At 41.3% G+C, this 26,697-nt stretch overlaps 1 protein-coding gene and 1 long non-coding RNA gene across 3 annotated transcripts in view; one reads left to right on the forward strand and one right to left on the reverse strand.

Annotated features, from left to right (window-relative positions):
* Window positions 1-24,871, forward strand: part of chrnb2 (cholinergic receptor, nicotinic, beta 2) — a 44,606-nt gene extending 19,735 nt beyond the window's left edge. Inside the window, exons 2-6 of one of the 2 annotated variants that reach the window (XM_054780787.1) lie at window positions 3,277-3,422; window positions 7,916-7,960; window positions 11,549-11,658; window positions 18,492-19,632; window positions 22,107-24,871. In XM_054780787.1, the coding sequence (XP_054636762.1) occupies window positions 3,277-3,422; window positions 7,916-7,960; window positions 11,549-11,658; window positions 18,492-19,632; window positions 22,107-22,256 (1,592 nt within the window). In that variant the 3' untranslated portion in view covers window positions 22,257-24,871. Of the gene's footprint in view, window positions 1-3,276; window positions 3,423-7,915; window positions 7,961-11,508; window positions 11,659-18,491; window positions 19,633-22,106 lie in introns of those variants that run through there. The other variant, XM_054780788.1, reaches the window with a different exon arrangement.
* LOC129184665 (uncharacterized) lies at window positions 23,337-26,323 on the reverse strand. Its single transcript, XR_008571933.1, has 2 exons — window positions 26,127-26,323; window positions 23,337-25,558 (listed from the first exon to the last, which is right to left on the reverse strand). It is a non-coding gene; the product is annotated as an uncharacterized LOC129184665 (long non-coding RNA).
* Window positions 26,324-26,697: the final 374 nt, after the last annotated feature.

The following is a 26,697-nucleotide window of genomic DNA, read 5'->3' on the forward strand; positions in this document are numbered from 1 at the left end:
GATGCATGGCTCACGATAACGATAATATCTTGATACGGTGACACAACAATATAAATAACTTCATAGTTTACATTTTGCTGCATTCAGCTGGGATAGACTCCAGCTTAGCCACGACCCTAATGAGGACAAAAAGTATAGAAAATGGATGGAATTTTTCCAGCATACTTTAACCAGACTACAAGCAGCAATGCTGCAAAAAGAATGATACTGTTTTAGTCCATAAAAAAGTGTAAACAGGATTTTAGTTTAGGTGTCAAACAGTGACACTGTTTTAAACTCATTCAGAAAAGGAGTTTGAAGTCCAGGACCACAAGACTGGCAAATAGCTTTTACCCACAGGCCATTAGGCTTCTCAACGAAGCACTCACACACGCCGCACGCAACACACACTCATAGCACTTTATTTATTTATTACTTATTTATTTGTATATTTATTTGTATGAATGTCTCTTCTTTTTGTTGCTGCTTAATTTATTGGTATATATGTTTATGTTTCTTATGTTCTTATTCTTTCTTGTGTTTTCTTTCTTTTCTTGGGAGATTTAACAGAATAAGATTTTCATTGCATGGTATAACTGCTGTTTTACCATGCACATGACAATAAAACTCTCTTGAATCTTGAATCTTGAAAACATCTCATGTCTCTCAAGCACTTACATTTAACATTTAAATATGCTAATCTTTCTATTTAATTTCACCGGCCGAGTCTGCAGGTTATGCACGTTTATTTGTTTTTTCTTATTATTCTTTCATTTCTTCTTCTTCTGTGGTTTCTGCCCAATTTTTGGCCGTTCTGGTGAGGATGTGTAACATGGTGACTCGACTCACTGAGAAAAGATGGTGCTAGAAGTTTATAGCAGCTATATTTGAATAGTATTACAAAAACGATACAAGGCGAGACCGTATCGGTAATCCATAGTAGGGTTTAATATCGCGATAGTTTAAGATAAAGAGGAGTGATGCTGGCACCTAGCATGCATTGCGGTGCTTTTGTGGTTGGTAAAAAGTTGCTGAAGGTATGTGTGTAGAGTTAAATAGTTGTTTATTATTCCCCATAGTAGTAGTTGCCCTGTTTGTCTACTTACTTGTTACATGTTGTGCTGTCATTCTGTGTTAGCACCGCGATTGTACGGTAGGTAGTGTTCTGTCTAGTTACCCAAATGGCCCGCGGGCTGCGAGTTTAAGACCATTGATTTATATGCTTTTATATGCATTGTTGTCTGCATGTCAAACTATAATTGTAAAACCATAAAAATGTGTTTTGTGTTCACATTTTTGGCTTTCTGGAAGGGATTAATTGGAATTACATCATTTCTCACGGGAAAAATGTCTTCCGTTAGCGTTCATTTTGGTTACAGTCAGAAGCAAATTACAGTAATGACGCTAACCAAGATTCCACTGTATATTTTATGCAAACAATATACAGCATAAACTGTAAATAGTGCTGCATCATATACTGTATATCACATACGATATCCTCCATCACCCCTTTCTGCACAGTCAAACACACACTGACCTGAATACTTCAACACTTTTACTGTATTACACTACAGCGGTACAAACAAAATTTTTGCTAAAATTTTGCTTTGGCTTGCATCCACCCGCTTGTTTAGTGCCCAAAATACCATCCGGTTTGTTTATACCGCCATTTTGGGGCACGCGAACAAGACAAAATCTTGTCATACTTGCACATGATCGTGCAGTGCATTGTCAGCCATTTTAGGACGTTTGCATCCGAGTTGCAGAGCGTTGTAACAAACACATGGACCATACAAAAAAATGGCTTAAAGACCATCATCATTTCAGAGGTATGTAAACGTGATGACGAGGCTCAGTCATCGGCTGCGTTCATACAGTGACCCACGTAATGGTAAATCTTTCACTTTTCCACCGCCAAGGTATTCAAAGCGCATTGACACTGCTCGCACATTCATCTATTGGTGACGCAGCATCAGGAGCAACTGGGGGTGTGGTATCTTGCCCAAGAACACTTCGACACGATCACGGGAGGATGGAGGATCGAACATCGAGGGTGACACTAGGTGTTTCTGCCTGTCTCATTATGCATCCATAACACACATTTCTGCTTCCAACAACAAAACATAAACGTTCAAACTTACTGTAGCAGGTTCGCGGCATCCACAGTCAAACATAGCACACGTCACCAGACATGAGGCATCCCTGCCGGTGCACTTCTGCGACATCACTGCCGCCAGCGGTTGTTTTTTTCATTTCTATATCAAATGGCAAGGTACATGTTTATTGGTTCCAAAATGTTGATATATAGATTGATATTTTTTTTTTTTTTACAATTTTTACAAATTGTGCTTGCCGCAGAATTATGTGTTTATTTTGTGTTACTTTGTTAATTGATGGTTTTGTAGGGTTTTTTTCCTCCAACAAAACCAGGTAATAGAGATGTTAAATGTTCAGTTGTACATTCATTTGTCATTTGCAATTATTTTTGCATAATTTTCTGCAAGTAAAACTATAATTATTGTCTATAAAATGTGTTTTGTCTTAACATTTTTGGGTGTCTAGAACGGATTAATTGGATTCACATTATTTTCTATGAGAAAATTTGCTTTGGTTAGAGCCTGTTTTGGTTTAAGGTGGACCGTTTGGAATGGATTAATGACGTTAACCAAGGCACCACTGTACTTATATGCACTGCCACCTTACTCTGGTCCACCCTATCCTATTACAATATGCATTTGTGTAAATTGTTGCGCTATTTGTATGACCTATTCTATAGTATATTGCTGTTCAGTTTCAACAGTGTATTGCTGGTCTGAGTGTCCATCTAAATTATGTTGTTTCACAACTATGACAAATAAAGTGTCTTTTGTGGAAGCATGTCTACTACAGTAGTATCCATGTGCAATCCCATTAAGAAGTCATTATGTCAAGCTAGGGGGTGTGAATCAGTCATCACTGTTTTGTTTGTTTTCCTGCCAGGCCCGGTAAAAGCTCCACTGATTGTGAGCTTGAACTAAAAAGCCTTGGCAACCTTGTTAACCGTAAGAAGGAAGGCTGTGTTTATCCTCAGGGGGGAGTGTGAGGTCATGACGGGAGGGAGAAACCAGGATAGGATAGGAAAGGGCGTGTGTCGTCAGAGAAATAGAACACACGCACACGCACACACACACACACGCACACACAGAAATATAGCACTTCTTGTGAAGGCACAGTTCAGGTGGTTGAACGTTCCTTAGCAATACTGTAAGTGAAGCTGATGATGTTGATGACAATGACGATAAGGTGCCCTCATTACAGGCAGCCTCGGGGCCGACACGGAGGAGCGACTGGTGGAACATCTCCTAAATCCCGCCCACTACAACAAACTGATCCGTCCTGCCACCAACGGCTCGGAGCTGGTAACTGTGCAACTGATGGTGTCGCTGGCCCAACTCATCAGTGTGGTGAGTGTGCATCTCTAATAGCGGAGGGAGTGAGGGTGCATTCGAATACAATAAATTAGAAGGATATTGCACCCATGGATGATCATAAAACACTTCCTGAGGTCATACAATGCAGAATTTCACCACTTTTGACATCACAAGAGCTCAGTTCACGTGTGTTTTGATTTTTGTGGTCACTACAGTGGATATGTACATGTACACTCCTGATCAAAATCTTACGGCTGCTTGAAAAATTCCAAGAATTGACATTTTGCACTGTTGCATCTTAGGAAGGTTCTAAGCAGAGCTTCAAAATTAGGGATGCTCCAATCAGGTTTTTATGCTGCCGATACCGATATCATACATATCATCCATGAGTGAAATCGGCCGCTACCACTACCAATTACATAGATTAAGTGTACATGAAATAAAAAACATTTTTTAAACATTATTTTCATAGCTTATTTCAACCCAAACGAAGCGAATATTTTTGTTTTACCTGAACAGTAACAATGTGCTGGTATCACATTTTGTATTTCAGAATGCATGTCTTTCTAGTGTTCTCACATTATTAACTGAAAACTTTAAAGAAAAGCAGGCTTGCCAAAGCTAAAATGCTGCATTTTTTATATACAGTATATACTGTATAACTATCTATGTTGGGTTGGTTTTAGCTTCAAAAATGAGAAATATCAGAATCGTCCCCATATCTTTTGATTTTTCAGTATGCGGCCCCCAGTGGAAAACACCCCTGACATAAATAAACACAATGTTGTATATGGTAAGCATCACCATATATGTTGTTGCTTGTTATCAAAATAAGCTCGAGGAGACATACTGTATACAAGGCTTTTAAATGCGGGCCGCCAGATCTTTCTAAATGTATGTATTTTTTAACCTTTAACATCAAACCTGTATCCAGCGAAAGGATTTGTGTTTTTAAATTACCGTGAATCTACAACTATCAAACTTATTCCAATGGTTTCGGAAGGGAGATACTCTGCGGTTTCTCGTGATATATGGGTCATTACAGGAATCATAGGGACTACGTCACAGTAGTTCCAGGAAGAATAGGTCTTGATACAAAGCAAGGTGGGTGAGGGTCTGTGTACAGAGCAGCTTGAGCTTGTGATGGAGAGGGTCAGAATAGTAAGCTTTCTACGACCACCTTCAGATTCAACTCAGTTTTTTGTTGTTCTATTGTTATAAAATATTCAGCATGTAGTAATGCAAAGCAACCTCCAGATGTTTAAAGTGCTCAGGAAAAAAGGGACTCAAGCACATACAGCAGATTGAAAACACCTTTACAGGTAAAATAAGACAACTAATTCTCTGTGCCATGGTCTTCTCCAGCAGATATCAGTAGCTGTGTGTCAGATGGGTGGCACATTAAGTCCCCACTCCATGTCCTTCCACTCCGGCTCAAGTAAAACAAAAAAAAGTCATCCATAAACATGGCACGCATCTCAGGGCGGCGTAGCAAGTGAATATAGCATAGACAAGAATGTGAGGTGCTTTCACAGACATCGGGTCATTACATTAATTTTTTGCCCAGGCAAAGATCTGCGACCCACTGAAAATGGCTCTGTGACCCACTTTTGGGTCGCAAAAAATAAAAATAAAAAAACACACGGGCGCATTGAAAATGCTGTGTTCGCTTGGAAAAGTCAATCCCAATACTCAAAATGTCTTAACAATTGTAACCGTACAACATTTTAGCCTCAGCAAAGTGTTTTCAACACTCTAGGTAGGTAACACAGGTGCAACATTTCAAACCAAACAAGTTACAAAGCAAAAAAGGTAAGCACCAGCCTGAGAAAAAAAGACTACCATACTCGTCTCTTTGTCTCGCTGGTCAAGATTTGTTGTGCTACTAGTGTACTTCAGAGCTGCTCTGCATAGCCTACAAACGGCACGGCTTTGTCGAGTTTTCCGTCTTTCATGTAAAATCCAAAGACGCTCTAAACTTTGAGCTTTGTTTTTATAATGTGTTAAAAAATCTTTCGCACTGCTATTTACATCCATTCTCGTCTTCACTCATGGTCATGCACAACTTGTTTCGCCGGCAGCCTGGACTCTTGCGTTGTTTTAGAGATACAGTCAACCAATTGCTAGTCTTGCAATACCCAGTACATGTTTCTACAGTCGATTAATCTAAAAGGTTTATGACTGATTCTTATCAATCCAGGACGCTGCAACCGACGCAGCCGTATCACTCGCTTGTCAATCCAGATATCCGGTCATATCGGTTTACTGTTCACAACCCTAATACTGTACATAGTAACAGTTTTATAACTCAATGTGACCTGCGGGTCAAAAAATTTGCCAGCCACCGACCTAAAAGTTTTGTTGTTTTTACGTTTTACAGCGTTGAACCTCCATTTATACTTCCATTAGATGTAAGAATGTTGATAACATTAGACGCAAGAGGTGCATCTGCGACGCCGCTCATCTTTCCATTACACCATTTGTCAAGTTAAGATTGAGCCTTCATAATGCTAAAATAGTCTTGAAATGGACATGCTTGATGCCAGTGTTTCCAGGAGGCCAGTGGGAATGTTGCTCCAGGTGGTGAAGATGTCTGGAACTGATGTCCATTTTTGTAAACTTCCCTTGCCTTCCATCCCCAAGTGTTCTCATTTGGATTTAGATCAGGGGAGCACACAGGATGGTCCAAAAGAGTGATGTTATTCCTCTGGAAGAAGTACTTTGTCAGGCGGCCATTGTGAACTGCAGCGTTGTCCTTTTGTAAAACCCAGTCGTTTGACACCCCTGCACAACTTGGAGCTCCATTGCTCCAGTGAATCATGATGGCGCCCCCTCCACTGTTCCGTGTGGAAAACATCTCAGGTGGGATTTCCTTCTCATGCCAGTAACGTTGGAAGCCGTCAGAACTGTCAAGGTTTTACATTTTTTCAGAGAATAAAGCTCACTTCCACCTTTTACTGTCCCATGTTTGCTGCTCTCGTGAAAATTCCAAACAAGCAATTTTGTGGGGTTTTAAGGACACTTTTTTCTTCCTAAAAGCCTTCTCTGGCCGATGCCGTCTTATGGTTATTGGACTGCACTCTGCACCAGTAACAATTTTCTTTTGGGCCGAGAATGGTTCCTTGTCTTGACGGACAGCCAATGGGATCCTCCAGCTCAGGGCCGGTGACCTTTTTTTTGGGTCTACCACTTCACTTGTTTGTTCCACAACACCCGGGATATTTAAAGAAGTTTCAAATGACTGTCCCATCTCAGCAGCGATAGTGCGCTGCTTTTGTAGCTCAACAATCACACCGCGTTCAAAGAGCGAAACCTTTTTTGCCTTTGCCATCAACAGATCATGACAGTGTGAATACCTGACAGAAAATGACATTCAACCGACATTTCTGCCAAGATTTAGCCTTTTAAAGGCTGTGCTCTTAAACTTTCGGTCAGCTGATGAACAGCCTATTTCACTTTTATACTCGTTTGAAATAAAATGCTTGCTCAAAACATTTTTGTCTCACTCCCATTTCTTCTTTTTGCTTTTTGAAGCTTTACTGAGAACCTCGTTAAGATCCAACAGTGCAAAATGTAAATTCTTACAAGTTTTCAACTGGTCTTTCACAATTTACTGACAAATGTACTTACTCAGTGTTACTCACAATATTATTTGTAGTAAATAAATAATCATTTTCAACCCAACTAAGTGAAATTGGATAATTTCCTGCAGCACACCTGATGATCTCTCACGGCACACTTAAGTGCCGCAGCACAGTGGTTGGGAATCAAGATTAATCTATTTCCTTGTGTTCCTATTGGGAAAATTGTTTCAAAAATATAAATTCAAGGTCAACCAGCATTCCAGAACATATTCTTATGGACTTGGGTGGTTCTGCTGTGTTATGTTTGAACTATTTTCCAGCAACACAGCAACACAGTCCACAAAGCCACAAAGCCACCGGCAAATATGCTACATCTTGTGATCATTTTGATGGAGTTAACAATTTTTTTAGGGGACCAGACAATAAACCTGTTTTTACTAATTACCCAATGTTACATTTTGCTTAAAATCCTTCAAAATATCTCACAAGAACAGACTTTCCAATAGTGTGAACTAACGGTGTGATCACACAAGCAAAAAGAGCACATCTGTAGAGCATTCATGCACTGATGCCGGCCGCTGCTATACGATGCTTAAATTGATTTCCTGGCTGCAAAAAGTGATTTGCAGTCAGGCCGAAAGAGTGAAAGCGGAACATGAGGCCGTCTAATTATGTAAATCCCAGGAAATTTGAAGTCAAAGTGCTAATCAGATGAGCTTAAATCCTTATCTCTTATCACAGTTTCTTTTATTGTGAGCTGTATGTGAGATCCTTGCAAACAGGTCCAGTAGTTTAAAGCATAAAGACTGGAAGTCGAGATTCCCTCTAAGCCAATAAAACCTAGGAAATAACAACATCTTGGTGTATATCAGCAAAGTGCATTTAACTAGAAAGGAGCTATGATACATTTATTTACAAACAATCCTTCTTCTTCTTCTGCAGCATGAACGAGAGCAGGTGATGACCACAAATGTCTGGCTGACACAGGTGACCCTTCACACACACGCAAACACAAACACACAAAATGTAATGTGGTGAAAGGAGCTCATCGTAGCATTTGTCTTGTATGTACCAAGCAAAAATCTATCTGTCATTCTCTTATTTGCACCGGGATGCCAGTGTGTTTGTCACCACTGAAACGTGTCAAAAAGGAGGGAATCATCAAATGTTTACTTTATACATTTGTCATTTGGTGATTCAGGTTGTGAAACCAGTGACTAATGTAACATCTCACTATGAGTCATATTTAGATTTGAAAGCTGATTCAAGAAAACAGGCTGGTATGTTTATTAATGTGGTTGTAGTTTACGTTTGTGTACAACGTATTCGCAATATTTTGGTGCTCTCAATTTAACTAAGACAATTTTAGACATGTTGGTCCTGTTCTGTAAAAATCATGCATCTACAAAATTTATGGTGTTTTTTCAATGATGATAATAATAATACCAAAAATACATAATATATAATACCAGACAAAAGTTTGGAGACACCATCTCATTCAATAGCATGAGAAAGTGTGTTTAAACTTTTTATTGAGCCTGGATGGAAAATAAAAAGACATTCTACTATACAGTACAGGCCAAAAGGTTGGACGCACACAATACAACCTCATGGTCCCACCCCCATTAATAAGGCAAGAAACTCCACTCAGTAACCCTGACAAGTAGCGATGTCCCAATCCACATTTTTTGGCTTCCAATTCGATTTTTTTTTTATAGTCTTGCTGATCCGATCCGGTGCCGAACATTTTCTTTGTTTTAAAAAAATTTTTTTAAAATAAGTTTTTGTTACAAAGATGAATTTGTGCGATTGAATATGGTTATGAAAATAGCTCTTCTGCATGACAGTCAGAACGCTAAGCTAATAACCCCAAAAATAATTGAATTCATGGGTCGAGATGAGCAGCCTTTCTCAGAGGTGGAAGACAACGGGTGTGCCGAGTGCTCCCTTAATTAGCTGCAAGTCCTGCTAGAGCTGCACCAGTGTACTCTCACATCCAATGTGTTCTTAAAGAAGGCGTCTCATCCTCTGTAAGTTTCACTAGTGATATATGTTCTATTAAAAACCTTCTTAAAATATTGTCCTAGGCTAGTCTGGAAGGAGAACCTCCTCTTCTTCTCCCAGATCTCCTCGTAACAAGGCACAAAATCCACGACCCCCTCTAGCATTTATTAGCATTCCGTCATCTTCGTGCTTCAATGGATAAAGACAGTCGAGCAGTTCAAACCGTATCATATTGGTGGGCGCGTCTCCTCTCCCTGAGCTTTTTATGATTTCCTTTTCTCTGGCGCATTACCGCTTGGGAGACGTAGGCTACGTTCACACTGCAGGGTTTGACGCACAATTCAGATTTTTTGTTTAAATTGGATTGTTTTTTGTTTTAGTTGGTCGTTCACATTACCAAACAAATGTGACTTGTTAATGTGAACGCGAAGCGTCTGGAAAGTGACGTGCATGCGCAAAAGCGCGACATCACTCGCATTTCCGTGTGTTGACGGAAGTAAAGATTGCAGCAGAGTGTGCTCTAGTGATGTGCGATGCCACTGATGTCTTTTTTACGATCCAATACTGGATAAACATTTAGGCTGGTTTCGGCGATACCGATCCAATACTATGCGCAAATTTACCAAATGAGTCAGTAGTGTACAGTATGTCAAATCATAGCTTAATGAATACAAGACATCAGAGTAATTTATTACTATAAATAACGGAATTGTGCTGTTCACACTGACATGAACAAATCAGATACAGGTCACATATGAGCAAAAAAATCGTAATTGACCTGCAGTGTCAACATAGCCATAATGAAGTCTACAAAGTTAACAAATAAGCGATGTTATTGTTTGTCTGTGTGGCTGCGCTGGCACACTTTGTGTTCTTCCTACAGGTGCGCGCCGTGACTACCGTAGTTCTGGAGCGAGTCTCGTGTTTGCACACCAAAATAAAGTTTTTAATTCATTCATGGGAGTGCGTAACCACAAAACGCAACACGGAATGTTGCTAAGTCTGTAGACATCATCTTATTTAATAGCATGAGAAACCTTTGACTGATACTGTATATAAAATCTAAATAAAATAAAGATATATATGAATTGAAAGTAAAAAATAAAAAAAAAATGTATATGATCAAATACAAACATAAAATATATAACTAGTAAAATTGCAAATATGATACTTATATTTATACAGTTAAAGGCCACGTCCAATGAAAAGCATGCATGTTTCAATTTTATGACAAAAATAATACATGATCTTAAAAATAAATAAATAGAAAAATAAATGTATGAATAGTAAACATTTAAAATAGATTTTTTTTTAAATAAATGTAGTATGCAAACTTCATGCTCGGTTAGAATTCAATTGAACGTCTTATTGATTCAATAATTTGGTTATTGTTATTATTGTTTAGTAGTTAGTACGAGGCAGTATTAAGGCCACAATGGAGAAAAAAACAAATCAGAGATTTCGAGAATAAAGTTGTAAATAACGTTGCCATGTTATAAATAAAAGCTCTCCTGAAGCAAGAGGAAAGTTTCCTTCCTTCCTGAAGAGCGATGTTCTATTTTCCCTCTGACAAGATGAAACGTGATATTAGACTTTATTATGGTAAATTTATGACTTTTTTGCTCATAAATGTATTAATTTAGTCTCATAATATTACAACTTTTTTTCTCGGAAATGTATGACTTTTTTTTCTACTAAATTTACGACTTTATTCGCGAAATCTCAGACTTTTTTTTCCAATATGGCCCTAATACTGCATTGTATTACAGTGAGGAGTGTTTTGTTTTATTACAGACCAAACAATGCTCAGTATGATGCATTGCAGTTGTGCTCCACTGCAAACCATAACCACAATTGTTAATACCTCTTTGGCAATACCATCAAAATAGATCATTACTACCTTTGTTATTGTTATGATTGTATTCCATCTCATTTAATGTACATATTGCACACTATTGTATTTATGTTTGCTGTCTGACAAGCACATTAGGAGGACATGTGTTCAACGTGCACATAAATATGGATCTACACATGAAACCAATGAATGCTGTGTCATTTTGACACAATTTATGATTAGATTATTTACAGATTGATGCGTGTGTGTCACGTTCACGCGCTCGCACACAAATGCGCCTGAGGGAGGAAGGATTTACGACGCCTAAGCGAGCATAGAATGGCCTGAAAGCGAGGGAACGAAGGCCGCCTGTCGCGAGCAGAGACGGATGGTGATGAGCGTCATGCATCATCGCAGCTACTGCACCGGCGTGGAGGTTGCAGCGCTAACATGCTGGACACACACGCGTGCGGGGCCTGATTGACTCCAAACATGCCAAACAGGATAAACAAGGCACAAGGTTACATGTAGGACATAGATGTGTCAGCACATGCACACAATTTCATCAAGCTGATTGCTTTTAAAAGCCGTTCAGGATCGAGCCTCTCTTGTAAACGTGGAGGAGAGGACAGTGTGTTCCTTGCCTGCCTGGTGCTTTATAAAGATGTTAAGAGACGTTCCTCTCGCCCACTCTCAGTATGTCCTCTTGGTGCTGATGTGTTTTTGGCGGCCCACAGGAGTGGCAGGACTATCGCCTGACTTGGGTCCCGGAGGAGTTTGACGGCATGATGAAGGTCAGGCTGCCCTCCAAACACATCTGGCTGCCCGACGTGGTGCTCTACAACAAGTAAGTCACACAAAGGTGCACGCTTATAGGCAGGCTCACGCATGCATGCTCGCAAGCAAAATGCTAAATGGGAGGCATTCATGCACGGTAACCTTCTCTACCTTAACTGCTCTCAAAGCACTTTGCCTCATTGGTCCGTCCACACGCACACCAGGGCTGCATGGTAGAGGCAGGGGGGCTGCTAGGTAAGGTGCCAGCCTGCTCATCTGGAGCAATTAGCAGCTCAGCGAGATGCACAATAAAACTCTGACATGGCCTATGGAGGACACAGTCAGCGAAACAGACTTTCCCCACAGGAAATAATGGAAAGAGAAAGAATCTGTTACGGGGTGTCACCAACACAACAGTCATAAGTCATAACTTATAATAACACAAGCAAGCAAGTGTAAAAAGAAGTAAAACATAAAAAACAACAAAACACTAAATTAAAAGAGCCTTTTTAATGACTTTAGAACAGTCATATCTGTCCTATTAAACATGGGAAAAATCTATCATCTCCCTCACTTTTTGCTTCAAGAGGCACTTTTGACATCCGCGCTTTTCATAACATCAATGAAACCCCCCTTTCTCATGGACATGATACCGCCTCTGACCGGCCCGAAACCTTTGAAACCCGCTCACCCCCAAAAAACAGACCAGGCTTCGCTACACGCTGAAAATAAAACTCAACACACCGCCATCTGTCAGTCAGTTATCTACAAGACGTGGGAGATGTAAGTTTGATCATTTTGTTTTTCTCCAGCAAATAGGCTAACCTAGCATGATGCTGCCGTTTGACTGTGAGTGTTATGTTAGCACTGTCGCTCACACAGCTTTGCTAGTGTTGCTAAGATTTGTGTCCACCTGTCCCACTCCTTGATGCAGGGATGTCCAAAGTACGGCCAAGGGGCCATTTGCCATATTTGCAATCTGTTTTTAACGAGGAAACTAAAAAAATTAAAATAAAAAATAAAAAAATAAGACAAAAAAGTCGTATTCTAATGAGAAAAAAGTCGCAATTTTACGAGAATAAATCATTTACATGTCAGAATTACAGTGTCGGTAAAAAGGTGGGAAAAATGCACAATAGCACGTCTTGGAGACACACCCAGGTGTGGACAAACACAGCTCATTAGCATTTAAGCTACAGACACACAATACGGCGTGTTCCCAGGAGGGATGACTAAAAGCACTTTTAAACTGTTTACATTCTCGCCTATTTCCGGTGAACGTTGGCCTCCGCCAAGGCTGCCCTTTGTCACAGATTCTGTTCATCATTTTCATGGACGGAATTTCTAGGCGATGATGGCCTCATCAGGCTGTGACCTTCAGCGTTTACTGGGACGGTTTGCATCTGAGTGTGCAGCTTCTGGGATGAGACTCAGCACCTCCAAATCTGAGGCCATGGTTCTCAGTCGGAAAAGGGTGGATTGCTCCCTCCGGGTTGGGAATAAGGGGTATATATAGGACGACCTTCCAAGGTTCTCCAGAAGTCCCTGCTGCTGCCTCAAGATGTCGCTCATTTCATCGCAAAGACTCCGGGTTCTGATGCTGCAAGAGCAGCTTTAAGTGGCAGCGCACCACCGCATGATCACACTCTATGGCGTCACCGTCTGCAAGTAGACAGCACGCACTTGCAAGTACGGCGGTTTGGGACCGGGGCTTTACCAGATCTTGTTGAGGCTGCTCCTTCTTTTGGTGTGGTGCCAGAAAAGCCACAAAAAGCCATATAAAAAGCAAAGCACATGTGAACTAAGCTCTCGGAGAACATACTTTTGACGGATTTAGTAAGGCGCATTAGAGTTTAAAGGTAGAAAAGTACCTGCTAATTGAAACCCTATGAGTCACTTAGCAAACATCAATTAAATTTTAATTACTGTGTAATATATGCAGGCCCTCCTCACATGAGCAAATCCATTAATTGAAATGTACTTTAATGAACGTCATTACACAGGATGAACATTATGCACTTTATGGAGATTTTTAGCATAGACATTACTCATACAACAGCACAGTAATTATGCTAACCTGCACACAACGTTAATTAACTTTGTGTTCATCTGTCTCTCTTTATGTTTTACCTTTTCAATTGCCCATTTTAGCTCATCTTTTGTTTTACAAACATGGATACATGCAAATATGCTGAACGATGGCAATTTTACCCCTGACTGAAGCACATTTAAGGAGGCACATTACTTGGTGTGACGCTCCCGTCAGTCTTTCCACTGCACACTTCCCAATTCATTTACCTTTCCAATCTCTAAATCTGAATTATCATCTAAACTTAAACTGCAAAATGTGTAGAAATCATTCTGAAAAAGGCTTGCAACAAGAGTTAATTAGGCTTTTATGTTGATAGTTATGTTTCTGCTGCCCCCAAGTGACTTCAAATCCGCTATTGCAGATTTCTTCATTATCAATAATTACATTTACTTGGGGACGCAGTTGAGATAATACCTGGTTACATAGATGCAGTAATAGCAGAATTATATCTAGGATTACAGCGTATTTCTTCAGTGTAGCAAAATAAAAGAGCCAAATGCTTGTATTTCTTTGACTTAATTAACCGTAATTGATTGGTTAGCAAAATGAATAAGCCGCTTTAACTTCAGGTTATTCAATTTCCTAATCTCTTGTATCTCAAAGCATAGACATGTCTCAAAGCCTGGAGTCTTGAACTACAATCCTTGCAGTCGGTGCTGTTCCACTCCAGGCCGCTAGGTGGCTCTCCGGTGTACTGAAAAGTAATAGTAACTGAAGAAGGCATGTCTTCCGCCAGTCTTTCACTTCAATAAAAACTAAAATAGTCGTATTTTACCTGGCCATATTTGCACTCAAACGAAACAGATTATGAATTGGGTCATGCTATATAAAACCACTTCGATTCGTATAATAATATTGAGCCGTTTTCGAGTTATGACAACAAACAAACGCAAGCTAATACTGTATTTAGCCTCGGCAACAGTTTTCCATTGAGACCTATGTCGTGTAGTCTGTTGATGTGTTTCATTTCTTCATGTAGCTTCTAAGTCAAACGTTTTGACCAGCTCTTGAAATGACAGTAATACTAATTCAGAAAATCTGTGTAGGCTCTCAGTCGTACAGGAGTTGTCCATCGAGGAAAAGGCTTCTTGAGACGTCATCTGTACTTCTGTGAAGAAGGTGTCGGACGTTTCGCTCCTCATCCAAAGAGCTTCGTCAGCGAACTAATAAGTGCTGGTAGCTTAGGCCTTAAATACAGTAAGAGTGGGCGGAATTGGTGTGCCAACACCCTCCTTCTATTGGTCCCTTACACTAAGCTTGGGCGGAGTAGTCCCTTATGTAGCGGGGGTCTCCGAAAAACTCCAGAGGATCTTATGGCAACACAAAATTCCTACCTATTTCAAACCAGTAAATACCCTGAGACAAAAAAATTAGTGCATCCTAAAGGACAAGGCTCCAAACCAGAAACAAAGCAATGTGGTCTATTCCATCCACTGTAAAGATGAGGAATGCAAAGAGCACTACATTGGGGAAACTAAGCAAATGCTCCAAAAAAGGCGTTATCAACATCGCAGGGACAATTCTAGTGGTCCTCAATCAGCAGTACATCTACACCTTAAAGCGACCAATCACTCTTTTGAGGACAGCGAGGTAAAGATGTTGGCCAAAGAAAACAGATGGTTTGAAAGAGGAGTAAAGGAAGCTATTTTTGTCAAACAACAGAACCCATCATTGAATCGGAATAGTGGTTTGAGGTTTAATTTGGACCCTGTGTTCAGCAGGTTACTGAGACCAAAACCCACAGCTCTTAGTCTTGCAAATGAGGTGAAGGCAGGGCCGAGCCAGAACAATAGATGCTAACGAGCCAGTATCAGAGTCGTTCATACCCAATTCAGGGAGCGACACTTCCCTTTTATCAGAGGTGTTAATAGCAGGATAGAATTATACCACTACTCCGCCCAGGCTTAGTGTAAGGAACCAATAGTAGGAGGGTGTTGGCACACCAATTCCGCCCACTCTTACTGTATTTAAGGCCTAAGCTACCAGCACTTATTAGTTCGCTGACGAAGCTCTTCGGATGAGGAGCGAAACGTCCGACACCTTCTTCACAGAAGTACAGATGACGTCTCAAGAAGCCTTTTCCTTAATTCAGAAAATGCATTACCATATCATTAACCACCGAGTCCCTGTAGGTGGCGGTAGATACGAGCCGACTTCAAATGTCGCCATTTCACTTTACCTGTATGTCGTAGACGAGGAAAAATAAGTGTATGCAACTTTCCATAATTGTAAGAATCACAAATGCCTCTTTTGAACAAATCGAATCAAAGAATACAGGTACTGCTATTGATAACTCTCCATTGATATGGTAATCACAACTAATGGCTTACCACTTTCTTTACCATAAGGCCACTGTACTTCCGGGCTTCAGGACCCTCATAGGTGGGTATGGCTGTGCCTGTCTACAACATTACCTTTTTTTTAAAAACAATCTTTATTAATAACAAGCAAGTATACAATAAATGTATACAAATAACAAAAACCAAAGAACATAGCCAGGGGTTACATCAAATAAAAACATTTAAATCACAACAAATTGTTAATGTTTTGAGAGCCTTGTTGTTGTCAGATTTGTTTTTAAGTTGAATATGTTGTTCAACATCTTTGAGGAAAAAAAATGAAATTGGGTTTTTTACTGCTATTTTTGAATTTGTGGATGAAACATTTGGCCCAAATAATCAATAGATTTATAAGAAAACAAGCCTTTTCTTCTTTCTTAGATCTTCTATAAAAGCAAAAAAACAACATTACAAAACAGTCCTTCAAGATGTGATCAATAATGTAACTGCTGAAGTCCTTCCACAGCTTTTTGGAGTGTGGACAATGCCAGAAAAGTTGTAAAACAGTCTCTTGGTGGTCCCCACCAAAAGAGCAGTCCGTATTCATACAGTATCTCTCCTAAATTTGGTCATGAAACGATAAGCAGGATAATATTTGTGAATAAGATACTTCCCTCACCTTGTTAGTGATGAGGTACTTGTGAGGAATCATTCATACCTTATTCCAGACAATGTCATACACAAAGCGATTCCAGTAAGATATTACACGTGAGGTACAGACAGCATCTTCCTGAATAAGGCACGTAAGTGGCTATTATTTTTACGAGGAGGTGAAAAACATATCCTTCCGATAGGTGAGTCAGTTGGGTCACGCAGAGAGACCGAAGGGAGTGGAAGGTCAGGAAGGTTTCTAAAAAGCATGAATGTGCCTGAAGGGATAGCATCAAAAACTGGCAAATTCCTTGGGGGGTACTGGAAAATTATATGTAGACAGATAGAAATTCTTTATAAGAAAACAGGAGTCACTCTGCGTTAAACAGGTGCCCTACCAAATTAATGTTGTTGTTTTTTTTATTTAAAAATCAACTTATTTTTATATACAATTTTTCTATTATTCCAAATAAGGGGTGAGAAGTTATGTTTGTAAATTAGAGACCGAGATAAAAGAACTTGTCTATGGAAAGCTGCTAGTTTCACAGGAAGTTTGTCTACATCATAATTGCAGTTCAGAATAAATTTTAAACCATCAAAAATAGGGAAAATGTGATGTGGAATGAAATTTCAAATTGAGACTGGATTTTTAAGGAAGTGCTGAGCCCAATTAATTTTAAAAGTATTATTAAGGGTGGCAAAGTCTAGAAATGTAAGCCCCCTGTGCTCATAGTCATTCATAACAACTCCATTCTTAATATGTGTACGATTTTTCCAGATGAAATCAAAAAGTATTCAGTCAATATTTTTAATAGTTTTAATGTCAAGAAGCAAGGAGAGAGCTGCATAAGTGAGCCGCGATACTCCTTCAGCTTTAGTAATAAGAACTCAACCTTTTAGGGACAAGTCCATCTGTAACCACTGGTTTAATTTGCTTTTGTTTTTTTTAAATAATTGGGTCAAAATTCAAATTGCATCTCTAGTTTTGATTTTTAGAGTCTACAACATTACCAACTGCAAGGGTAGTGATTGTCACTGCGCAATACCTACCCGGAACGCAATCGGTTGAACTGGGTTCAATGCATGTGCGGAACGTGTCGACATCCGGTCGGCCTATTTTTCAGCAGTCACACGTTAGACATGTGTAATCTATGCCATCCGTAAATCTATTTTGCGACAACTAATATAATTGGGAAACAAAACAATCACGTTGTTTTTGGTGCCCAACTGTTTCCCAAGTAAAGTATATTAGTGTGTGTGTGAATGTATAAACAAGAGGAATTAATTTAAGTTTCTTTGTAGGAAGGCGCTTTATGAAAGTAAGTACATTTACTTGTATTCATTTACAGCGCTATGGCGGTGACGCTTGATGCGGTGTCTATCTGTCTATGGATGCAAGTGCCAGTGTTAGAGGTATTAATGTATTGTTGCTGTATTGTTGTGATTTGCCTTAGTTACATGAGAAATTTAGAAAATATTAAAATAATTAGATATTAGAAACACTGCAAACGGCAATAATAAACATACGGTATTGTTTGATAATTCTTCTCTGACAGTGTCTGTATTATACAGTATTTATAATGATAAAGCCAGATTTTATGACAGTTTGCATTAAGGCTGCAGGTGTACCTAAAGAAGTGGCCAGTGAGTGTGTGTGGGAGGCTGTGCAGCTATGTCTCCCTGTGTGTGTGTGTGTGTGTTGCTATATTTGGTGGTCTGCAAAATGTAGTTTGGTGAACTGCTTTTGCATAATGAGATTTGTCATGTTCCTGTGTTCTCTATGCTCAGAGGGAGAAACACAGCCTGCTGTCGTTCTTTTAGTTTACAATATAAATGTTTCAGGGGAAAAAGAAACTTCCTGTCTCTTTCCTTCTTTTTCAGTGCTGACGGAGTGTACGAGGTGTCCTTCTACTCCAATGCGGTGGTCTCCTACGACGGGAGCATCTTCTGGTTACCGCCGGCCATCTACAAGTCGGCCTGCAAGATTGAGGTCAAACATTTCCCCTTCGACCAGCAGAACTGCACACTGCGTTTCCGCTCGTGGACCTATGACCGCACCGAAATCGATCTGGTGCTCCGCGCTGACGTCGCCAGCATGGACGACTTTACGCCCAGTGGCGAGTGGGATATCATCGCACTGCCGGGTCGGCGGAACGAGAACCCTGCGGACCCCGCCTACGTGGACATCACGTACGACTTCATCATCCGCCGCAAGCCGCTTTTTTACACCATCAACCTCATCATCCCCTGCGTGCTCATCACCTCCTTGGCCATCCTGGTCTTCTACCTGCCATCTGACTGTGGCGAGAAGATGACGCTGTGTATCTCCGTGCTTCTGGCACTCACTGTCTTCCTGCTGCTTATCTCCAAGATCGTCCCGCCCACCTCCCTTGACGTCCCCCTGGTGGGGAAGTATCTGATGTTCACCATGGTACTGGTCACCTTCTCCATCGTCACCAGCGTGTGCGTGCTCAACGTGCACCACCGTTCACCCACCACACACACCATGCCTCCTTGGGTCAAGGTGGTCTTCCTCAACAAGTTGCCCGCCTTGCTCTTCATGCGCCAGCCCAGGAACAGCTGCGAGCGACAGCGGCTGCGCCAACGGCGGAGAGCCCAGGAGCAGAAGGAGGGTGGGCGCGGAGGGGAGGCAGGGGCCCTCATGGTGGGGCTCGGGTTGGGTGGTGGCAACAGCGGTGGTGGTGGAACCTCAGGGGGGACCACAACAACAGGAGTGTTCAACAAAGAGGACAGTGACCCTTGTACCTGCTATGTGAACAGAGCGTCTGTCAAACAATTTGGAGGCGATCTGGGTGCAGGTGGGGGGTCCATGGATGGTCTGAACAGGGTGAGAGAGAGTCGAGAGGGCGGCTCTGGGAACCTGCAACGAGGGAAGCAAGCCGCAGGAGGTCAGGCTCTCACTCAGGCCATCCTGGCTCAAGCCTGCCCGGGCTTTGAGGAGGCTGTGGAAGGAGTGCGCTTCATCGCCAACCACATGAAAAGTGAAGATGATGACCAGAGCGTGAGTATCATCTTTCTGTAGGTCTATTTAGAGCTGAGGATATAGATACTTGAAAATAGCAAGTCAAGGTTACATTATACACTCACCAGCACTTACCATGCAAGATCCGATATAAGGGCTTTGGAACATTCTAGAATAGCTCTCAGTACAGAGCAGACTTGACAAATCATCACGTGCTGAAACATACTGCTCCAATCGTGTTAGTTGCGGTACTGCGCATTTACACAGTGGGCGCCAAGATATGGAAGGCAGAAATTGCATCTTTTCCACTTCAGTCCTGTAGGTGGCAGTAAAGGGTGGGGTGACAATTGCTAGATGCCGCAAACATGTTTTTTTCATCTGGCTCCTTCACCAGGCTCCTTCTCCGGTTGAACGAGGGCCAAATGGCACGTAGTAGCATGCCACCAATCCCGTACTGCCGGAGCACTCCCCACAAGACACCGCTAGGGACACGGTCAAATGCCTTTTCCCACTCAACAAAGCACATGTACCCTCCATTACCCTACCAAGGGTGTAGAGCTTGTCCAGCTTTCCACAACCATGATGAAAACCACACTGCATCCTCTCTGGATTATCTTTTTTAAAAAAAAAACACTAGCAACTTTTTCTGGTCTTATTGGACACGTTTGGAGACTGTAACATGTAGGGGTGTGACGATTCATTTTAATAAGGATTCAAATTGTTGCCGATACAATTCAAGGACGATATTGGTTTATTTAGAATGATACGATCTGAAACGATTCAGTAACTTTAAATCCCTTCAGTAACCTTTTAGCCAAAAATTCAACGATGATTCAATGATTAATAATGCTGACAGACGTAAGAATAAATGATCAATGAATTCAAAAGATGAGTTAAAAATGCAACACAAAATCAGGATGAACAGAGGGTGGTATAGCTTGCCATGATGAATTATTTACTTTAAGTCGTGCAATCCAAACCTGCACTTTGCACCCAATGAGGGACACTATGGAAATTCCTCAGCATATGAATGTGGTATGGTACAGTATCTTCAATTAGGTGAAACCTTCTCACCTGTACGGGCCGATGGAAGCAGGGGCTTTTTTGTGCTGATAATCCTCCTGATCAGAGCAGCCATTTGAAAGAACGGTGCAGCATACGTGTTTTGACCTGGACACGCCGCGCTGGATGATGACGTCACTGCTACTAGACCATAAACTACCGTCTAAAGGTGTATAAAACATCCTTACTTTGCATATTGTTCCCATAAATGTCACTTAAAAGGAGTTTCAAATGAGGACTGATGAGTTAAAAATGAACACTGCATGAAGTGACTCAACTGACCAAAAGAAGAAGCGAATCAACTGTATTTCACATGTGCACTTTCCACTGTCATGACCACCACATACTCAAAAGACCATGACTTCACAGACAGACAGACTGAATCAAGTAACATGTAACGTCTTTATCATTAAAAAAAAAACACACACACACACACACACACACACACACACACATCTATATAAAGCCTCCCGTGCTTATATCCAATGCATTATTTTCTGGTATCGACCACAGATGGATCATAGCAATATAAATCGATGCATCGATGTAGGGGATGAATCATTACACCCCTAGTAACATGAAAGTATGTATCGTTTTACTCAACGAGCGGCGGGTGCTGCTGTGTTCCGTCTTGCTTGTGAAATTAAAAAAAAGAACACAAAAAGAAGCGACAGCAGAGAAGTCAATTGTGTTTCTAAACAGATTTGTTTTGCTTTTGATGTTTTTTGCTTACTTTTTGTCTCCCTGAAAAAATGACATGCACATTTATACAACTAATCCAATGATGTCATCTTGGCCCCAGTGCAAGCAGACTTATGACGAGTCCACCAATCGGGCGGGTTCAACTGTAGCCAGGTTTCATTTGTCTCGTAAAGCCCCTTGAGAAGGTGCAATAAAAATGCTCACTGAAATGTGAAGGATGTACTCACCTTTGTGAAATACTGCATATTTGAAGGGAGCATCGGGCATCCTTCCAAAATACAAATCTGCTTATTTAATGCAAAATGGCATCCTGCAGACGGCAGTGATATAATCGTGGCCGACTAAATATTCAAAACAGCCATGTAATTACAGCACATGACGTGAGCAGCAGCCATGTTAAAGGTCAGAGGTGTTCAGGATGTCGTAATTAACATACACTGCTGTGGTCTATCATCACTGACGTTACCATGCCAACGTCTGTCCTCCCACTCCTCTTCCTCCTTGAGCCATCATCATACGGGGGGATGTCAGTCTTTCTGCCCTCCATCACTCTCTCTGGTCCCACGTCCTTCCCTTCATCCTTGACTGGCGCCGAGACCTCATCAGCGCTGCGTGTCTCCACGAGTCCCAGCTCGCATTAACCCTTCACCTCCATTAACCCGCCGCGTGCTTCCAGGCGCAGGGATTGCTAGAGAGGGTGGCTAATCTGTGTCTCCTACACCCCTTGCCCCCCACTTCTTTGTCCACAGGTGAGCGAGGACTGGAAGTATGTCGCCATGGTGATCGACCGCCTCTTCCTTTGGATCTTTGTGTTCGTGTGCGTGTTCGGCACGATGGGCATGTTCCTGCAGCCGCTCTTCCAGAATTACACAGCCAAGAGCATCCACATGCCGGGCTGAGCGGCGTCTCACTGCACACACACACACACACACACACACATACATACACACGCACATACACACATGACGAGCACGCTGATGGGACAGCGCCCTGACCCGCCCCTCCACCCCTTGAGTCAGAGGTGTAAGGGGGCTTTTTTTGGATCTATGGGACTGGAAGGGAACAGCAAGTGAGCCCCGTTTCTAGGAACTTTTTTCGCAGCTTGTTTTTGTCTCGTAAGAGGAATGGAGGTTGTACTCTTAACCTTAGCGGGCTGACCCTCCCTGCTCGCTCCTCCCGCCCCGCCTCCCCAGACCGCCGTCAGTAAGGAGAGAGGTTGAAATCATAAGACTTCCGTTCTGTTTTGGAATGACTCCCCCATGAAGTGACTAGCAAATACTGTATTTAAGAAGAAGCTCAAGCCAGATTGAATGTGAGAGAGAAATCAAGACAAGACGAGAAGATCAGAACCTTCCAACATGAGAATCAGACCTCCTGATGATGATCATTGTTATGATGATGAATGGACCTGCATTACTCCCAAGAGGAGTTAGATGTACATGGAATCACATGAGAATGAGCTTCTATGTGTAAAGAAATAATGTAGGTCCACTGATGTTTTATTTCCCATCGTTGCTGATCTCAATGTCCTCTTGCCCTCTTTCCTTACTACCTTCACTTGCATGGTTTTTCTCCTCTCTTTTTCCTTTCCTGGTCTCTTCTTTGTCTTTCTACTTTCTACCATGACTATTGTTTCCTTTCTCGCCTCTCTTTTCCTCCTCGTACTTTTCTTGCAGTGCCTCTTTTCCTTATTTTGCTTCCCTTGTCTCCTTCTTTCGACAGTTCCTTCCCCCGTTTTCCTCATTTTCCTTATCTTGCCATGTTGCTCTTTTCCTCGCCTTTGTAGCCTCGACACCGTTTTCCTCCTTTTCCTTTCCTTTCCTTTTCTTGCCTTCTTCCCTCATTTTTCTTTTCCTTGCCTCCCTCTTCCTGCTTTCCTTATCTTGCCATGTTCTATTCCTCGCCTTCCTTTCCTTTCCTCATCGCTTTCTTTGCCTGTTTTCCTTGTTTTCCTTTCAGTTCCCTGCCTGATTTCCTCGTTTTCTTTTCCTTCCCTCCCTTTTCCTCTTTTCTTTCCGTTCTCATTATCTTGCCATTTTCTTTTCCTCAACTTCCTTTCCTTTTCTTGCCTGTTTTCTTGTCTTTTTCCTGCCGGTTTTCCTCGTTTTCTTTTCCTTGCTTCCTTCTTTTCTTACTGCCCTTCCTTGTTTCCCTTATCTTGCCATGTTGCTCTTTTTGTCGCTTTCCTTTCCTTTCCTTGCATGTTTTCCTAAGTTTCTTGTCTTTTTCCTGCTGCCTAAATTTCCTTGTTTTCTTTTCCTTGCCTCCCTTTTCCTCCTTTCCTTTCTTGTTTTCTTTATCTTGCCATGTACTTTTCCTCACCTTCCTTTCCTTTTCTTTTTCTTGTCTGTTTTCCTCATTTTCTTTTCCTTGCCTCCCTTTTTTTTACGCCCCTTCCTTGTTTTCCTTATCTTGCCATGTTGTTCTTTTTCTCGCTTTCCTTTCCTTTTCTTGCATGTTCTCCTAATTTTCCTGTCTGTTTCCTGCCTGATTTTCGCGTTTTCTTTTCCTCCTTTCCTTTCTTGTTTTCCTTATCTTGCCATGTTGCTCTTTTCCTCGCCTTCCTTTCCTGTCCTCGATGCTGTTTTCCTGTTCTTGCCTGTTTTCCGCTCTTCCTTCCCTTTCGTCTCTTTGTCTTCTTTTTCTGTTTTCTCCTCACCTTTCCTTTTCCTTTGTATCTTCTCCTCTTTTTCGTTTCATTGACTCGTCTTGCCTTTTTTGTTTTTCTCCAACTTTCCTTGCCACTCTTCATTTTTTTAATATCTTGCTGTCTCTTTTTCTCACCACATTCCTGCCTTATCACTTCCTGGTCCCCTGTACGTGCGAGTGTGTGTATGCATACCCATATTCCAATACATCATCCATCCATCCAGACAATACACTCCCACTTCCTCTATTCATCATCTTTCATATCCTCTTTCCAATCCTCTCCTCTTTTATTGGCTTTTCAAAGAAAACACATGTCGTCGGGGCAATGCCTGTTACAGATCCACTCTGCTCACACGTCCTGCGGCAGACGAGCTAAAGGCTTTTTTCGGGCACACGCTACAGCGGGGGAGCGCAGCTGAATGAATTTTTCAATAAAGAGAGAGAAATGACACGAGGATGGACTGTGGCGTATGAGTCACAAAGTGCAGCAGGAAAGAGGATGCATAGTGTCTGGTGGTGGGGGAGGGGGATACATGACACTAAATTATATACGTTACATACTCTGAATCATGTGGGCCCCGAGCAAGAGCGCAAGTCAGCTGATGCTTATTTTTACACTCACATGAACTCTGGAGGATCTGACAATTTCGAGACCGTCCCTAAAGCGACGGAGACGACACGGACACGAAAACTCAAGTGTCTCTTTGACTTCTGATCCATCCACTCTGTTTCCTTTTCTGGTCACTGATACAGCCAACCATGACACCCTCCCTGCCTTTCACCTTCCCAAATCTGCTCCTGCACCCCCCCAACACTCATCCTGCCCAACTGTGGCAGGCCAATAAAAGGTTGTAGGTTCAGACTACTGCAGGAGTGTGTTTGTGTAATATATTTCTATGCTTTACGTCACACAGCGTAACGGGCAAAAGTTTAGAGACACTTTCTCATGCTAGTGAATGAGAAGGTGTCTATATACTTTTGACTGGTGCTGCACCCTGGAGTTCGAAAGTTAACCCCGTTGAACTACTGTGGAACCTCCAAAGTTGACTGTCATATAAGTGTAAAAATAAGTTAAACACTGTATAATAAAACTAAAATAAAGTAAAACTAGTCATCCTTTGAAGACACCTGACAGAGAGGTCATGGCGAGGGAGCAAGAAGTCGCTACTGGTGTTTTATGAGTATTGCAGGACTTAATTTGTGTTGTGTAGTACATAAGGTGCATATACAGCACAGTGGAACCTTGGTTGGCGTCATTAATCCATTCCATTGGGTCTCACTCGAAACGGACACTACCCAAATCAGTTTTTCCCACAGGAAATAACAATAATAATCCGTCCATCAAGCCAAAAATGATAGAATGATGATTTACATGCAGAAAACAATCGGAAATGCACATAAATAAATGAACATCTAAGGTTACTTTTACCTTCATTGAAGACGTGACTGTTCCCGATGTGGTAGCAAGATCGACAGCTTCCTGTTCCTGCCATGAGTTCTCGAATTCAACAGTGTTTGTCACCTCAAGTCTCTGCTTTTCTTTTGATCGTGGCTGCAAAATAACCCAAAATGGAGCCAAAGAAAGTTGCAAGTGCCGGCATTTTGATAAGAAGGTGGGAAACACTTATTGAATTCAAGAAATAATTACAAAACATGATGATCTTCTTGGGAGCAGGTAGGCCTTCAATGAAGGTAAAAGCAAACTTATATGCATTTAGAATTTTTATCCATGTATAACTAAAACTATAATTCTATAACTAATAATAATTATATATAACTCCAAAAATGAGAAACATTTTTGAGAGTCAACCGCTAATAACATCATCGATGGGCAATGGAGCTGACTTCCGGTTCATGTTTCCATGTAGTGGCAAGCTAACAGGATGCTAACAAGGACGTTTTGTCATTAAAACTACAGTTGTCCCTCATTTTGTTGCGGTTAATTGGTTCCAGACCCGACCACGATAGGTGACGTTCCCCTAAGTAGGATTCAATATTAATAAATGGAATATCTTTGTAATTAGAAAAAAGTTAAGAGAAAGCGTTTTTTAACATTATAAGAGCCCTGTAGGCATGAAGTAACACTCATATAGTAGACATGATAAGCAATAATAACTCACCGTTAGCATTAGGAAAGTTCCTTGTTTCAGTATCTTGACTGTAATTTTGGGTCGATCGTATGGCATTAAAAAAAAAAAAGGTGGGCATCAGCCGATCATCCATCCTCACTATGACGTTTGTCACTTGATTGATATACAGGACTGCCTGTCTAACATTAACCTGCCATACACAGATACACACTACGACAATACTACTAGCTTTGTTTACATCACATGTGTGCAGGCTACGGGATCCCTGAAGTGACACCAGAGTCGGCCGCCTCATTTCAAGGTAAACTGCACAGTATTTTGGAACATGCCCATTATCCACAATTCTTATGTGAGACATGAACACGTATGTCTTTCTGATTTCTGTGCAGTTTAAAGATATAAAAACACCTAAAAAGGCGCAGCTAAGAATGCACGTAATGGGAAAACACTTATTCCGCCTATAAAGACTTTTGAAAAAAATTCCAAAAAGCACCAATAACGCTCTATTTACATATAATGTGAGGTGCATTTTAACCAAGCTACAGCAACATTGTTATTATTAATATTAACATCGTTACACTGAAGAACTACTTTACTAGCG

Source organism: Dunckerocampus dactyliophorus, chromosome 7 (assembly GCF_027744805.1).
Source record: "Dunckerocampus dactyliophorus isolate RoL2022-P2 chromosome 7, RoL_Ddac_1.1, whole genome shotgun sequence".
Lineage (NCBI taxonomy): Eukaryota > Metazoa > Chordata > Actinopteri > Syngnathiformes > Syngnathidae > Dunckerocampus > Dunckerocampus dactyliophorus.